At 44.6% G+C, this 14,922-nt stretch overlaps 1 protein-coding gene across 1 annotated transcript in view; it reads left to right on the top strand.

Annotated features, from left to right (window-relative positions):
• Window positions 1-11,377, top strand: part of LOC139239107 (zinc finger protein ZFP2-like) — a 33,691-nt gene extending 22,314 nt beyond the window's left edge. The window contains exon 3 of the mRNA XM_070867631.1: window positions 10,029-11,377. Coding sequence (XP_070723732.1) covers window positions 10,061-10,996 — 936 coding nt within the window. The 5' untranslated portion in view covers window positions 10,029-10,060 and the 3' untranslated portion in view covers window positions 10,997-11,377. The remainder of the gene's footprint in view (window positions 1-10,028) is intronic.
• The last annotated feature ends 3,545 nt before the right edge of the window (window positions 11,378-14,922 follow it).

Below are 14,922 nucleotides of genomic sequence, written 5' to 3' on the forward strand. Positions count from 1 at the left end.
CTCCGCCTCTCGCAGCCGCTGGGCCTTTATAGGCCTCACCCCGCACTTCGAGCTCCCGCCTCCGATATTCAAGAGGGAGTTAGATATGACCCTTGCGGCTAAAGGGATCAAGAGGTATGGAGAGAAAGCAGGAAAGGGGTACTGATGTGAATGATCAACCATGATCTTATTGAATGGTGGTGCAGGCTCGAAGGGCTGAATAGCCTACTCCTTCACCTATGTTCTATGTTTTTATGTTATTATTGATAATGGTTCTTTATTTGTAAAAGTGAAGTGTTTAATGTTTGTAAACTTCCTTCCCCTCCCCCTCCCCCTCATCTCTCGTTCCCTACACCTGATTTATAAGTGTAGCCAAGGTTTTTCTGAGCGTACACATACTCCATTCTAAGTTAGTTTGGAGTAAGTTTTCGCTGCCTAAACTTGTAAAGCAGGCGTAAGTGGCTGGGAAAAAAAATCTGTTCTAAAATGAAACTATTCTAACTCACTAGAACTGGAGCAAACTAAATGCCGAGAATTGCAATTTCTAAGATGCTCCATTCTAAACTAGTTGCTTCAAAAAAATAGGAGCAACTCAGTCCGAAACTTGAGCCCATTGTTTCTATATTGATTGGACAAATCGAATTGGCAAAGGTAGCCTTGAAGAAGAGTTCATAGAGTGTTGTCAGGATGGTTTCTTGGAACAATACATTGTGGAACCAACCAGGAAGCAGACTATTCTAGATCTGGTAATGTGTAATGAGTCTGGATTAATTCATGATCTCGTAGTCAAGGATCCTCGTGGGAAGAGTGATCATAGCATGGTAGAATTTCAAATTCAGTTTGAGGGTGAGAAAGCTAGGTCTCAAACTAATGTCCTGAACTTATATAAAGGTAATTAGAAAGGTATGAAGGCAGAGTTGGCTAAAGTGGACTGGAAAAATATATTAAAGGGTAATACTGTAGAAACGCAGTGGCAAACATTTAAGGAGATATTTCATAACTCTCAGCAAAGATATATTCCAGTGAGAAAGAAAGACTTTACGAGAAGGATGAACCATCCCTGGCTCACTAAGGAAGTAAAAGCTGGTGTCAAATTGAAAACAAAGGCATACCTGTACAAATGTTGCGAAGGACAGAGGATTGGGAATTTTTTTTAGAAACCAGCAAAAGGACAACTAAAAAAATGATAAAGGCAGATAAGATAGCATATGAGTAAACTAGCAAGAAATATAAAAACAGACAGAGCGAGCATCTACAAGTATATAAAAAGGAAATGAGTAGCTAAAGTAAACGTTGGTCCTCTGGAGGATGAGACCGGGGAATTAATCATGGGAAATAGGGAAATGGCAGAGACTTTGAACAAATACTTTATCGGTCTTCACAGTAGAAGATATTAAAAGCATCCCAATAACTGACAATCAAGGATCACTATCACCAGAGATAAAGTACTCGGCAAACTAGAGGGACTAAAGGTGGACAAGTCCCCTGGACCTGATGGCCTGCATCCTCGGGTCTTAAAAGATGTGGCTGCAGAGACAATGGATGCATTGGCTGTAATCTACCAAAGTTCCCTGGATTCTGGAGAGGTTCCAGCAGATTGGAAACCGCAAATGTAACACCCCTATTCAAGAAGGGAGGGAGACAGAAAGCAGGAAACTATAAACCAATTAGTCTGACATCTGTCATTGGGAAAATGCGGGAGTCGATCATTAAGGAAGCAGTAACAGGACATTTAGAAAATAAAAATGTAGTCAAGCAGAGTCAGCATGGTTTTATAAAGGGAAATCATGTTTGACAAATTTGCTGGAGTTCTTTGAGGATGTAACAAGTAGGGTGGATGAGCAGGGACCAGTAGATGTCGTGTATTTGGATTTCCAGAAAAAATTTGATGAGGTGCCACATGAAAGGTTACTGCACAAGATAAGAGTACACGGGGTTGGGGGCAATATATTGGCATGGATAGAGGATTGGCTAACAGAAAACAGAAAGTTGGGATAAATGGGTTATTTTCAGGTTAGGAAACTGTAACTAGTGGGGTGCCACAGGGATCAGTGCTGGGGCTTCAACTATTTATAATTGATATTAATGACTTGGATGAAAGGACTGAGTGTAACGTAGCCAAATTTGCTGATGATACAAAGATAGGTGGGAAAGCAAGTTGTGACGAGGCCGTAAAGAATCTACAAAGGGATATAGATCGGTTCAGTGAGTGGGCAAAAATTTGGCAGGGAAAATGTGAGGTTATTCACTTTGGTAGGAAAAATAAAAAAGCAAATGACTGTTTAAATGGGGAGGGATTACAAAGTGCTGCGGTACAGAGGGACCTGGGGATCCTTGTTCATGAAACACAAAAAGTTAGATTGCAGGTACTGCAAGTAATCAGGAAGGCAAATGAATGTTGACCTTTATTGCAAGGGGAGTGGAATATAAAAGCAGGGAAGTCCTGCTACAACTGTTCAGGGCATTAGTAAGACCACACCTGGAATATTGCATACAGTTTTGGTCTTTTTTAAGAAAGGATATACTTGCATTGGAGGCAGTTCAGAGAAGGTTCACTCGGTTGATTCCGGAAATGAAGGGCTTGCCATATGAAGAGAGGTTGAGCAGATTGGGCCCATACTCATTGGAGTTTAGAAGAATGAGAGGTGATCTTATTGAAACATATAAGATTCTGAGGGGGCTGGACAGGGTAGATGCAGAGAGGATGTTTCCCCTCATGGGGGAATCGAGAACTAAGGGGCATAGTTTCAGAATGAGGGGTTGCCCGTTAAATAGACTGCTTTTTGAATGATAAGGCAGTCGAGGGTTATGGGAAGCAGGTGGGTAAGTGGAGTTGAAGCCAGCATCAGATCAGCCGTGATTTTATTGAATAGCGGAGCAGGCTCGAGAGGCCAAATGGCCTACTCCTGCTCCTATTTCTTATGTTCTTATGTAAGTTCCGAAACACGCAGCTCGAGTTACTGCAGCTGGTGACACTTCCTGCACATGAGGTCATCCAGGCTATGCGAAGCATCCAGGATCTGTGCTCCATGGGACTGAGCTGTCCTGCCATGCCTCTATTTAATAGACTAAGAACTAAGAACTAACCCAGCAAAACATAAAAACGGATAGTAAAAGCTTTTACAGATATATAAAACGGAAAAGAGTGACTAAAGTAAACGTTGGTCCCTTAGAAGATGAGAAGGGGGATTTAATAATGGGAAATGTAGAAATGGCTGAGACCTTAAACAATTATTTTGCTTCGGTCTTCACAGTGGAAGATACAAAAACCATGCCAGAAATTGCTGGTCACAGGAATGTGGGAAGGAAGGACCTTGAGACAATCACTATCACTAGGAGGGTAGTGCTGGACAGGCTAATGGGACTCAAGGTAGACAAGTCCCCTGGTCCTGATGAAATGCATCCCAGGGTATTAAAAGAGATGGTGGAAGTTATAGCAGATGCATTCGTTATAATCTACCAAAATTCTCTGGACTCTGGGGAGGTACCAGCGGATTGGAAAGCAGCTAATGTAACGCCTCTATTTAAAAAAGGGGGCAGACAAAAGGCAGGTAACTATAGGCCGGTTAGTTTAACATCTGTAGTGGGGAAAATGCTTGAAACTATCATTAAGGAAGAAATAGCGGGACATCTAGATAGGAATAGTGCAATCAAGCAGACGCAGCATGGATTCATGAAGGGGAAATCATGTTTAACTAATTTACTGGAATTCTTTGAGGATATAACGAGCATGGTGGATAGAGGTGTACCGATGGATGTGGTGTATTTAGATTTCCAAAAGGCATTCGATAAGGTGCCACACAAAAGGTTACTGCAGAAGATAAAGGTACGCGGAGTCAGTGGAAATTTATTAGCATGGATAGAGAATTGGCTGGCGAACAGAAAGCAGAGAGTCGGGATAAATGGGTCCTTTTCGGGTTGGAAATCGGTGGTTAGTGGTGTGCCACAGGGATCGGTGCTGGGACCACAACTGTTTACAATATGCATAGATGAACTGGAAGAGGGGACAGAGTGTAGTGTAACAAAATTTGCAGATGGCACAAAGATTAGTGGGAAAGCGGGTTGTGTAGAGGACACAGAAAGGCTGCAAAGAGATTTAGATAGGTTAAGCGAATGGGCGAAGGTTTGGTAGATGGAATACAATGTCGGAAAGTGTGAGGTCATCCACCTTGGGGGAAAAAAATCAGTAAAAGGGAATATTATTTGAATGGGGAGAAATTACAACATGCTGCGGTGCAGAGGGTCCTGGGGGTCCTTGTGCATGCAACTCTTTTAGGAAGTTAGTTTGCAGGTGCAGCAGGTAATCAGGAAGCCGAATGGAATGTTGGCCTTCATTGCGAGAGGGATGGAGTACAAAAGCAGGGAAGTCCTTCTGCAACTGTATAGGGTATTTGTGAGGCCGCACCTGGAGTACTGCGTGCAGTTTTGGTCACCTTACTTAAGAAAGGATATACTAGCTTTGGAGGGGGTACAGAGACGATTCACGAGGCTGATTCTGGAGATGAGGGGGTTACCTTATGATGATAGATTGAGTAGACTGGGTCTTTACTCGTTGGAGTTCAGAAGGATGAGGGGTGATCTTATAGAAACATTTAAAATAATGAAAGGGATAGACAAGATAGAGGCAGAGAGGTTGTTTCCACTGGTCGGGGAGACTAGAACTAGGGGGCACAACCTCAAAATATGGGGGAGCCAATTTAAAACCGAGTAGAGAAGGAATTTCTTCTCTCAGAGGGTTGTGAATCTGTGGAATTCTCTGCCCAAGGAAGCAGTTGAGGCTAGCTCATTGAATGTATTCAAGTCACAGATAGATAGATTTTGAACCAATAAGGGAATTAAGGGTTACGGGGAGCAGGCGGGTAAGTGGAGCTGAGTCCACAGCCAGATCAGCCATGATCTTGTTGAATGGCGGAGCAGGCTCGAAGGGCTAGATGGCCTACTCCTGTTCCTAATTCTTATGTTCTTATGAAATAAACTTAAAACTTAACAAAAACTACTCACCAATCAGTTCCTTCCTTGTGCCGACGTCACTTTTTCTACTCTGACATTACTCTATTGAATTCTGCCTTTGTTGTGTTGCTCCCGCTCAGGTACACCTCCTCCGGTCTCAGCCCTGCTCTCCACGCTCCTTTTATTCGCTCTCCTGCTCCTGCTCTCGCTCTGCTCCCCACCTGTCTTATCTTGCTGCTCCTATATCACTGCTCCTGGATAACTCCCAGCACTGGCATTGGGAGTAAACGAGAGATTACTATTTTTCAGATCCTGTTCTCTAACTTCTGCCCGAGCTCCTGGAACTCTGTCTGTAGGACCTCAACCCTTTTCCTTCCTACGTCATTGGTTCCAACATTGACCACGACTTCTGGCTGTTCTGCACCTTTCCCTTGGAAGGATGCAGGCAACACATCATGCGAGACTCACATCAGCAGTTGCAGGAAAGTCTGTTTGTTCCCCTGAGCACTGCATTTCTACACTTTGCTCTGTGCTCCATCACCCACCCCACGCAGTAATTTGCCCCACGGTTCTTTCGACGGCACTCGCCCCGAAGTGTTGTTGCCCTCACCAATATTCAGCACTGAAAAATGGTTTAAAAATGGTTTGAAAATGCCACATATCCGGAGAATTCCTGCACTGCCTACCTCTTTAGACACTGCCAATGGCCACCCGCTCACTATTGACCTGAACACTCTGTGGCTGTGAAGTGACCATCTCATGGAAAGTGCGCTTATGGAAATTCTCAGCCTCCTAAATATGCTGCAGTGAGTGTAACATAAGAACATAAGAAATAGGAGCAGGAGTAGGCCATACGGCTCCTCGAGCCTGCTCCGCCATTTAAGACGATCATGGCTGATCCGATCGTGGACTCAGCTCCACTTCCCTGCCCGCTCCCCATAACTCCTTATTTCCTTATCGCTCAAAAATCTGTCTATCTCCGCCTTAAATATATTCAATGACCCAGCCTCCACAGCTCTCTGGGGTAGAGAATTCCACAGATTTACAACCCTCTGAGAGAAGAAATTTCTCCTCATCTCAGTTTTAAATGGGCGGCCCCTTATTCTAAGATCATGCCCTCTAGTTCTCGTCTCCCCTATCAGTGGAAACATCCTCTCTGCATCCACCTCGTCAAGCCCCCTCATAATCTTTTACGTTTCGATAAGACCACCTCTCATTCTTCTGAATTCCAATGAGTAGAGGCCCAACCTACTCAACCTTTCCTCATAAGTCAACCTCCTCATCCCCGGAATCAACCTTGTGAACCTTCTCTGAACTGACTCCAAAGCAAGTATATCCTTTCATAAATATGGAAACCAAAACTGTACGCAGTATTCCAGGTGTGGCCTCGCCAATACCCTGTATAACTGTAGCAAGACTTCCCTGCTTTTATACTCCATTCCCTTTGCAATAAAGGCCAAGATACCATTGGCCTTCCTGATCACTTGCTATACCTGCATACTAACCTTTTGTGTTTCATGCACAAGTACCCCCAGATCCCGCTGTACTGCAGCACTTTGCAATCTTTCTCCATTTAAATAATAACTTGCTCTTTGATTTTTTTTCTGCCAAAGTGCACGTCCTCACACTTTTCAACATTATACTCCATCTGCCAAATTTTTGCCCATTTACTTAGCCTGTCTATGTCCTTTTGCAGATTTGTTGTGTCCTCCTCACACATTGCTTTTCCTCCCATCTCTGTATCGTCAGTAAACTTGGCTACATTACACTCGGTCCCTTCTTCCAAGTCATTAATATAGATTGTAAATAGTTAGGGTCCCAGCACCGATCCCTGCGGCACACCACTAGTTACTGATTGCCAACCCAAGAATGAACCATTTATCCCAACTCTCTGCTTTCTGTTAGTTAGCCAATCCTCTATCCATGCTAATATATTACCCCCAACCCCGTGAACTTTTATCTTGTGCAGTAACCTTTTATGTGGCACCTTGTCAAATGCCTTCTGGAAATCCAAATACACCACATTCACTGGTTCCACCGTTTGTTACATCCTCAAAGAATTCCAGCAAATTTGTCAAACATGACTTCCCTTTCATAAATCCATGCTGACTCTGCCTGACTGAATTTTGCTTTTCCAAATGTCCTGCTACTGCTTCTTTAATAATGGACTCCAACATTTTCCCAACCACAGATGTTAGGCTAACTGGTCTATAGTTTCCTGCTTTTTGTCTGCCTCCTTTTTTATATAGGAGCGTTACATTTGCAGTTTTCCAATCTGTTGGGACCTCCCCAGAATCCAGGGAATGTTGGTAAATTACAACAAATGCATCCACAATCCCTGCTGCTACTTCTCTTCAGACCCTAGGTTGCAAGCCATCAGGTCCAGGGGATTTATCTGCCTTTAGTCTCATTATCTTACTGAGTACCACCTCCTTAGTGATTGTGTTAAGTTCCTCCCCATAGCCCCTTGACTATCCACTGTTGGGATATTTTTAGTGTCCTCTACCGTAAAGACTGATACAAAATATTTGTTCAGAGTTTCTGCCATCTCCATGTTCCCCATTACTAATTCCCCGATCTCGTCCTCTAAGGGACCAACATTTACTTTAGCCACACTGTTCCTATTTATATACCTATAGAAACTCTTGCTATGTTTTTATATTTTGTGCTAGTTTACTTTCATAGTCTATCTTCCCTTTCTTAATCATTTTTTTAGTCATTCTTGGCTGGCTTTTAAAAGCTTCCCAATCTTCTGTCCTCCCACTAGTTTTGGCCACTTTGTATGCCCTTGTTTTTAATTGGATACCGTCCTTTATTTCTTTAGTTAGCCACAGATGGCTATCTTTTCTTTTACACCCTTTCCTCCTCACTGGAATATATTTTTCTTGAGAGTTGTGAGATATCTCCTTAAATGTACGCCACTGTTCATCAACCGGCCTACACTTGAATCTATTTTCCCAGTTCACTTTACCCAACTCTGCCCTCATACCTTTGTAGTCTCCTTTTATTTAAGCTTTGTACGCTGGTTTGAGATCCAACTTTCTCGTCCTCCATCTGAATTTTAAATTCAACCATGCTATGATCACTCATTCCAAGGGGATCCTTTACTAGGAGATTGTTTATTAATCCTGTCTCATTACACAGGACCAGATCTAAGATAGCATGTCCCCTGGTTGGTTCCATTACATCCTGCTCAAGGAACCTGTCCCTTATGCACTCTATGAACTCTTCCTCAAGGCTACTCTGACCAATTTGATTTGTCCAATCAAATATAGTTGTTCTTCTTTCCCACGTGTGACCGTTCCCTTGTCCCACAGCCCCAATCACTGCCGTCTGTGCCCTGTCCCTATGTCTAGACCCCCAATCACTGCCGTCTGTGCCCTGTCCCCATGTCTAGACCCCCAATCACTGCCGTCTGTGTCCTGTCCCCATGTCCAGACCCCCAGTCTTGACAAATCTTCTGGAATTTTTTGAGGATGTTTCCAGTAGAGTGGACAAGGGAGAACCAGTTGATGTGGTGTATTTGGACTTTCAGAAGGCTTTCGACAAGGTCCCACACAAGAGATTAATGTGCAAAGTTAAAGCACATGGGATTGGGGTCAGTAGGCTGACGTGGATTGAGAACTGGTTGGCAGACAGGAAGCAAAGAGTAGGAGTAAATGGGTACTTTTCAGAATGGCAGGCAATGACTAGTGGGGTACCACAAGGTTCTGTGCTGGGGCCCCAGCTGTTTACATTGTACATTAATGATTTAGACGAGGGGATTAAATGTAGTATCTCCAAATTTGCGGACGACAGTAAGTTGGACGGCAGTGTGAGCTGCGAGGAGGATGCTATGAGGCTACAGAGTGACTTGGATAGGTTAGGTGAGTGGGCAAATGCATGGCAGATGAAGTATAATGTGGATAAATGTGAGGTTATCCACTTTGGTGGTAAAAACAGAGAGACAGACTATTATCTGAATGGTGACAGATTAGGAAAAGGGGAGGTGCAACGAGACCTGGGTGTCATGGTACATCAGTCATTGAAGGTTGGCATGCAGGTACAGCAGGCGGTTAAGAAAGCAAATGGCATGTTGGCATTCATAGCGAGGGGATTTGAGTACAGGAGCAGGGAGGTGTTACTACAGTTGTACAGGGCCTTGGTGAGGCCACACCAGGAATATTGTGTACAGTTTTGATCTCCTAATTTGAGGAAGGACATTCTTGCTATTGAGGGAGTGCAGCGAAGGTTCACCAGACTGATTCCCGGGATGGCGGGACTGACATATCAAGAAAGACTGGATCAACTGGGCTTGTATTCACTGGAGTTCAGAAGAATGAGAGGGATCTCGTAGAAACGTTTAAAATTCTGACGGGTTTAGACAGGTTAGATGCAGGAAGAATGTTCCCAATGTTGGGGAAGTTCAGAACCAGGGGTCACAGTTTAAGGATAAGGAGTAAGCCATTTAGGACCGAGATGAGGAGATACTTCTTCACCCAGAGAGTGGTGAACCTGTGGAATTCTCTACCACAGGAAGTTGTTGAGGCCAATTCACTAAATATATTCAAAAAGGAGTTAGATGTAGTCCTTACTACTAGAGAGATCAAGGGGTATGGCGAGAAAGCAGGAATGGGGTACTGAAGTTGCATGAACTCATTGAATGGCGGTGCAGGCTTGAAGGGCCGAATTTCCTACTCATGCACCTATTTTCTATGTTTCTAATCACTGCCGTCTGTGTCCTGTCCCAGGGCTCCAATCACTTCAAACATGTGCATTTAGTGGTTCAGTATCCCTCCAATACCCCTTTTGAAATAGGGTGACCAAAACTGCACGCAATGCTCCAGATGTGGGAAGGATGCAATATTCTCCAATTGGCATCAAAGTGCTTCAGTCCAGTCACTGCTCTGTACAACTATAGGCAAAGCTCGAGAACCTGCCCTGGGCACGCTGAGGGAGGTTTCTTCGGGTGTATTCAACCCAGTCAGAGGACGGCTGAGAGGGAGCAAGTGCTGATTGTGGGCTTAAGCTGGAAATGAATGTGAATAAATGTAGAAGAATGAAATAAGCGTTTTCAGATACATTGTGGAAGTGACCTTTCTGTGTTTGATTTATTGTAGATCCTGGAGACAGCGTGAGATTGACTTTGGCTATGGCAATGCCCAGGGGATCAGAGTCTGAAGTGAATGATGAGACAGCAGTGACTGAAGGTGTGGGGACTGATGCAATGTCGACTGTCACCCCAGGCCGCCAGCTGTATCAGTGTTCTGTCTGTGGCAAAGCCTGCATGTCGCCTTCACATTTGGAAATCCATCTGCGTGTTCACACTGGTGAGAAGCCGTTTGAATGTCCCGTGTGTGCAAAGAGGTTTGGAGGATACCATAACCTGAGACGACACCAATTAATTCACACGGCAGAGAAACAGTTTCAGTGTCCGGAGTGTGATCGAGGATTCCGCACCTCTGGCCAGCTGAAATCCCATCAACAGATTCACATTGGGGGGCGACGCTTTGAATGCACTGAGTGTAAGAAGGGATTTTATACGATCAGTTCCCTGAGCGTGCACCAGCGATTTCATACAGGGGACAAACCGTACGAATGTGCCGAATGCCAAAAGCGGTTTTACACTGCCAGTGAGCGTGTGAATCATCAGCGAACTCACACTGGGGAGAGACCCTATGAATGTAGCCAGTGTAAAAAGCGATTCTATCGAATCAGTGAGCTCACACAGCACCAGCGGGCTCACACTGGGGAGAGACCCTTTGAATGTAACGAGTGTAAAAAGCGATTTTACAGAACCAGTGAGCTGACCGTGCACCAGCGAATTCACACTGGGGAGAGACCGTTTGAATGTAGCGAATGTAAAAAGCGGTTTTACACATCGAGTTACCTGACAGTGCATCGGCGAATTCACACTGGGGAGAAACCGTTTGAATGTAGCGAGTGTAAAAGGCGATTTTGTTCCACCAGTGAGCTGACTAATCACCAGCGTACTCACTCTGGAGAGAGGCCGTTTGAATGCAGTGTGTGTGGAAAAGCCTTTACACAGTCCAGTCACCTGAAGAAGCACCAGGGTACCCACACATAACGGAAAACTACATAATCAACCTTTTGATGTTTACTAAACCTTACTTCCAGTTGCCTTGCCATCACATGTTGTGTGAGCTTTTCCATTACAAAGTGCCACATCTACATGTCCTTGCACATTGTAGTTGCCTGATTTTCCTCGGCCTGTACTGCAAAGGGACTCCTGTGCTCCAAGGAACTCTACTGTTTGCCTCATTGCTGTAAGGTTTGCTACCTAACTATAAATAACTTAAAATCAAAAAATGTACTCCACTTAAGTGTCTTGTGTTAACCTTTCCTATGAGCTGTTCTGTTTCCCTCTAATATCAGTAGCTGGCACTCTAACGTTATCGATTCCTTGCCTGTCAGCATTAGCTATCACACCAACACTGGGTGCTCTGGATCTGGGTAAACTTAGCTCAACATCCATCTGCTGCTCCGAGTAGGCAGCATTTGAAATGAAATTATTCTTGCTAAAATTAGACAAAAATACTTTTGACTTTATTGAGCAGTTTTGTCTTGCTATTCACTGTTTTATCAAGTCCCAGTTCATTCTCAAGATTGTGTGGAAATCGTTCAGAAAAAATAAACAAAATCAGAAATCCAGCCTGTAGTTGCAGTGAGAGAACCTGATTAGTTGGAAAATTGTACAACAATTGTACAGAGATTGGATAGGCTGGGTTTGTTTTCTTTGAAACAGAGGGGAGAACGTATTGAGGTGTATAAAATTATGAGGGGCCTAGATAGTGGATAGGAAGGACCTATTTCCCTTAACAGAGGGGTCAACAACCAGGGCGCATAGATTTAAAATAATTGGTAGAAGGTTTAGAGGGGATTTGAGGGGCAATTTCTTCACCCAGAGGGTGGTGGGGGTCTGGAACTCACTGCCTGAAAGGGTGGTAGAGGCAGAAATCCTCACTACATTAAAAAAAACACTTGGATGGGCACCTGAAGTGCCGTAAGCTACAGGGCTACGGACCAAGAGCTGGAAAGTGGGATTAGGCTGGATAGCTCTTGGTCAGCCGGCACGGACATGATGGGCTGGTATGGCCTCCTTCCGTGCTGTAAATTTCTATGATTCTATTGAAGGTACTGAAAAATAAAGAAGAGAATTTTATAGGCTGTTTAATTATTATGAATGTAACTTTGTTTTTTATTTTAGTCTTGTTCTGACCAATGAAGTTGATAGGCTAGAGGCACTGAATAGCCTATTCCTGTCCCTATGTGTCGACTGCTGCCCAGGCAAGGAAGTGAAAATTGCGCCTCATTTAGCGGGGATGGGGTGAAGGGCGAGTGTGATTTTGGATGAAGGGAGGTTATGGAGGGTGGGAACCTGCACGGAAAGCATTGGAGTAATTGAGTTTGGAAGTGAAACGCTATGCCTGAGAGTTTCAGGGCCAGATGGGCTGAGATAGAAAGAGGTAACATTTGGAACAAGAGTGGGCCATTCAGTCCCTCAGGCCTGCTCCACCATTCAATTAGAGGAGGCACAGAGTCTGAAATTCAGCTCCTGGTTGAACAGGGTGTTGAAATAATGGCCGGGGGGGGTTGGGGCAAGGAAATTAACATTCAAAGCTCGAAGGTCGTGACGTCATCACATTCAACACGGTAGCACCCCGGACCCGAAATTGACTTCTGCACTCTGCAGCAGTGCCGGGCGAAAACATCGGCAGCTGCAGGAGGCTTGCATGAGGAGGCCGGCTGCTTCAGGCCAATGCTTAAAGGTGAGGTGGTCGAGGTATGTATTTTTTTTTTTAAAAGTACCTTTTTTCATCCAGTTTTTTTCCTCAGGATAGAGAGGGGGGTAAAAAGGAGGGGGTCGCAGTATTGTTCTGAGGAGAGATGATATGTTAGAAGGATCATCAAATGAGGCCATATGGGTTGAATTGAAGAACAAAAAAGGGAGTGTACTATAGACCCCAAACAGTCAGAGGGAGATAGAAAAACATATATGTAGGCAAATTTCTGACAGGTGCAAAAGTTTTTGGGCAGTAATAGTAGGGGATTTCAACTATCCTAATATTAACTGGGATAAAATTAGTGTGAAGGGTATAGAGGGTGCGGAATTCCTAAAATGCATTCAGAGAATCTTTTTAACCAGTATGTAGCAAGCCCAACACGGGAGGGGTTCTGGACTTAGTTTTAGGGAATGAAGAGGGGCAGGTGGAAGGGGTATCAGTGGGAGAGCATTTTGGTGCTAGTGATCACAATTCAGTTAGATTTAGGGTACTGCTGGAAAATGACAAAGATAGATGAATAAAAGTTCTCAATTGGGAAAAAGCCAATTTTGCTAGGCTGAGAGGTGACTTCGCCATAGACACCATTGGTGTCCGAGCAGTGGGAGGCATTCAAGGAGGAGATCCTGAGGGTTCAGGGCAAGTATGTTCCTGTAAAGAAAAAAGGTGGGACTAACAAATCTCGAGCCCCCTGGATACCGAGTAAGATAAAAAACAAGGGAAGCCTATGACAGATACCGAGGGCTCAATACTGCAGAAACTCTAGAGGAGTATAGAAAGTGCAGGGGTGAAATCAAAAAGGAAATTAGGAAAGCAAAGAGAGAGTATGAAAAAAAAATTGGCATGTAAAATGAAGGAAAACCTAAAAAGTTTTATAAATATATTAAGAGCAAGAGGATAACCAAAGAAAGAGTCGGGTCTATTGGAGACCATAAAGGTCATCATCATAGGCAGTCCCTTGGGGTCAAGGATGACTTGCTTCCACACTAAAAATGAGTACTCAAGTGACTGATGAACTAATTTTAAAGGGTGGAAGATGCCTGTGCGTGAATTCTTTTAACATGGGGTGGCCGTTGCACAGCAGTTACCACACAGGCTTGACAGAGCACGGTCTTGGTCCAGTGGCAAGGGTTAAACCAAGACAATTCGAGACCAGGCTCCGCCGCATGCGCCAATACATACACACAAACTCACACATACTCCTACTGTCCTCCTTCTCTCCCCTTCCCACAGGACCTCTGCCTACGTGGAATTCATAGTATGCAATGTGAGCCACCACCTCACAGCCTCGCTATTGGCCCGTGCAGTGCCTTCCCTTGGTCTTGTTTACGCTGATCCACCTCTGGGCTCCGACCTCTCCCCTGCGCTTCCGATCTCTGGACCTCGCCGGTCCCGACCACACTCGCAGTGTCAGCTCCAACCACAGTGACTCCCACTAATGTGTAACCTGTCTCCAGGTGACATCACAAAGGTGCCACAAACGATGTCATAAAGCAGCCCAAGCTCCTCCCACTCAAGGTATTACATCGTCATGCGAACTGGGACTGGAAGAAGGTCACTGGATCCACAGTGCAGCTCTGGTGGGACCAAGACTCCCCCCCCCCACCCTGCCCCAGTGTTGAAGACGGGATAGACTAAGATTCAACAATGATTGGAAAGGTGAGCAACTTTACTGAGGATTCCTATCAGTCCAGGAGTTTGCTGAGGTGAGAGTCAAACCAGCTACTGGGACATGCCTGACAGATGCCACAAATTGAATGGAGCTTAATTCATGTGTGAAGCTATTCATTGCCTCACCTACGAGTGCTTGACACTTGTATGTAGAGGGATTTGTATTCTGTATTCTTACAATGCAGTATATGAGCTGGTGTGCTTCATTGAATAGTGTCAGAGAAATTGTACGCAGCATTTAACACATACTGTACCTGAGTTGGCTGTGCTTGGTGAACTAATTTATAGAGAGCTTTATTCTACGTGTCTCTGGAAGTGTTTCATTGGACAGTTGAGAAGGAGCTTTAACTTGCAGCTAATCCATGCTGCACCTGGCCTGGCTGGGAGTGTTTGATGGGACAATACAGAGGGACATTTACCCCATTATTGCCCATGATGCTCCCTCCAACTAATGCTCCGATGGTCCCACCACTGGATATGCCAGAAGAACCCTCTACTTATTGCCTCTGATGCCCTTCCTGTTACAGGGAATAGACTTGTT

The sequence above is a fragment of the Pristiophorus japonicus genome, chromosome 26, assembly GCF_044704955.1.
Source record: "Pristiophorus japonicus isolate sPriJap1 chromosome 26, sPriJap1.hap1, whole genome shotgun sequence".
NCBI classification, from domain to species: Eukaryota; Metazoa; Chordata; class Chondrichthyes; family Pristiophoridae; genus Pristiophorus; species Pristiophorus japonicus.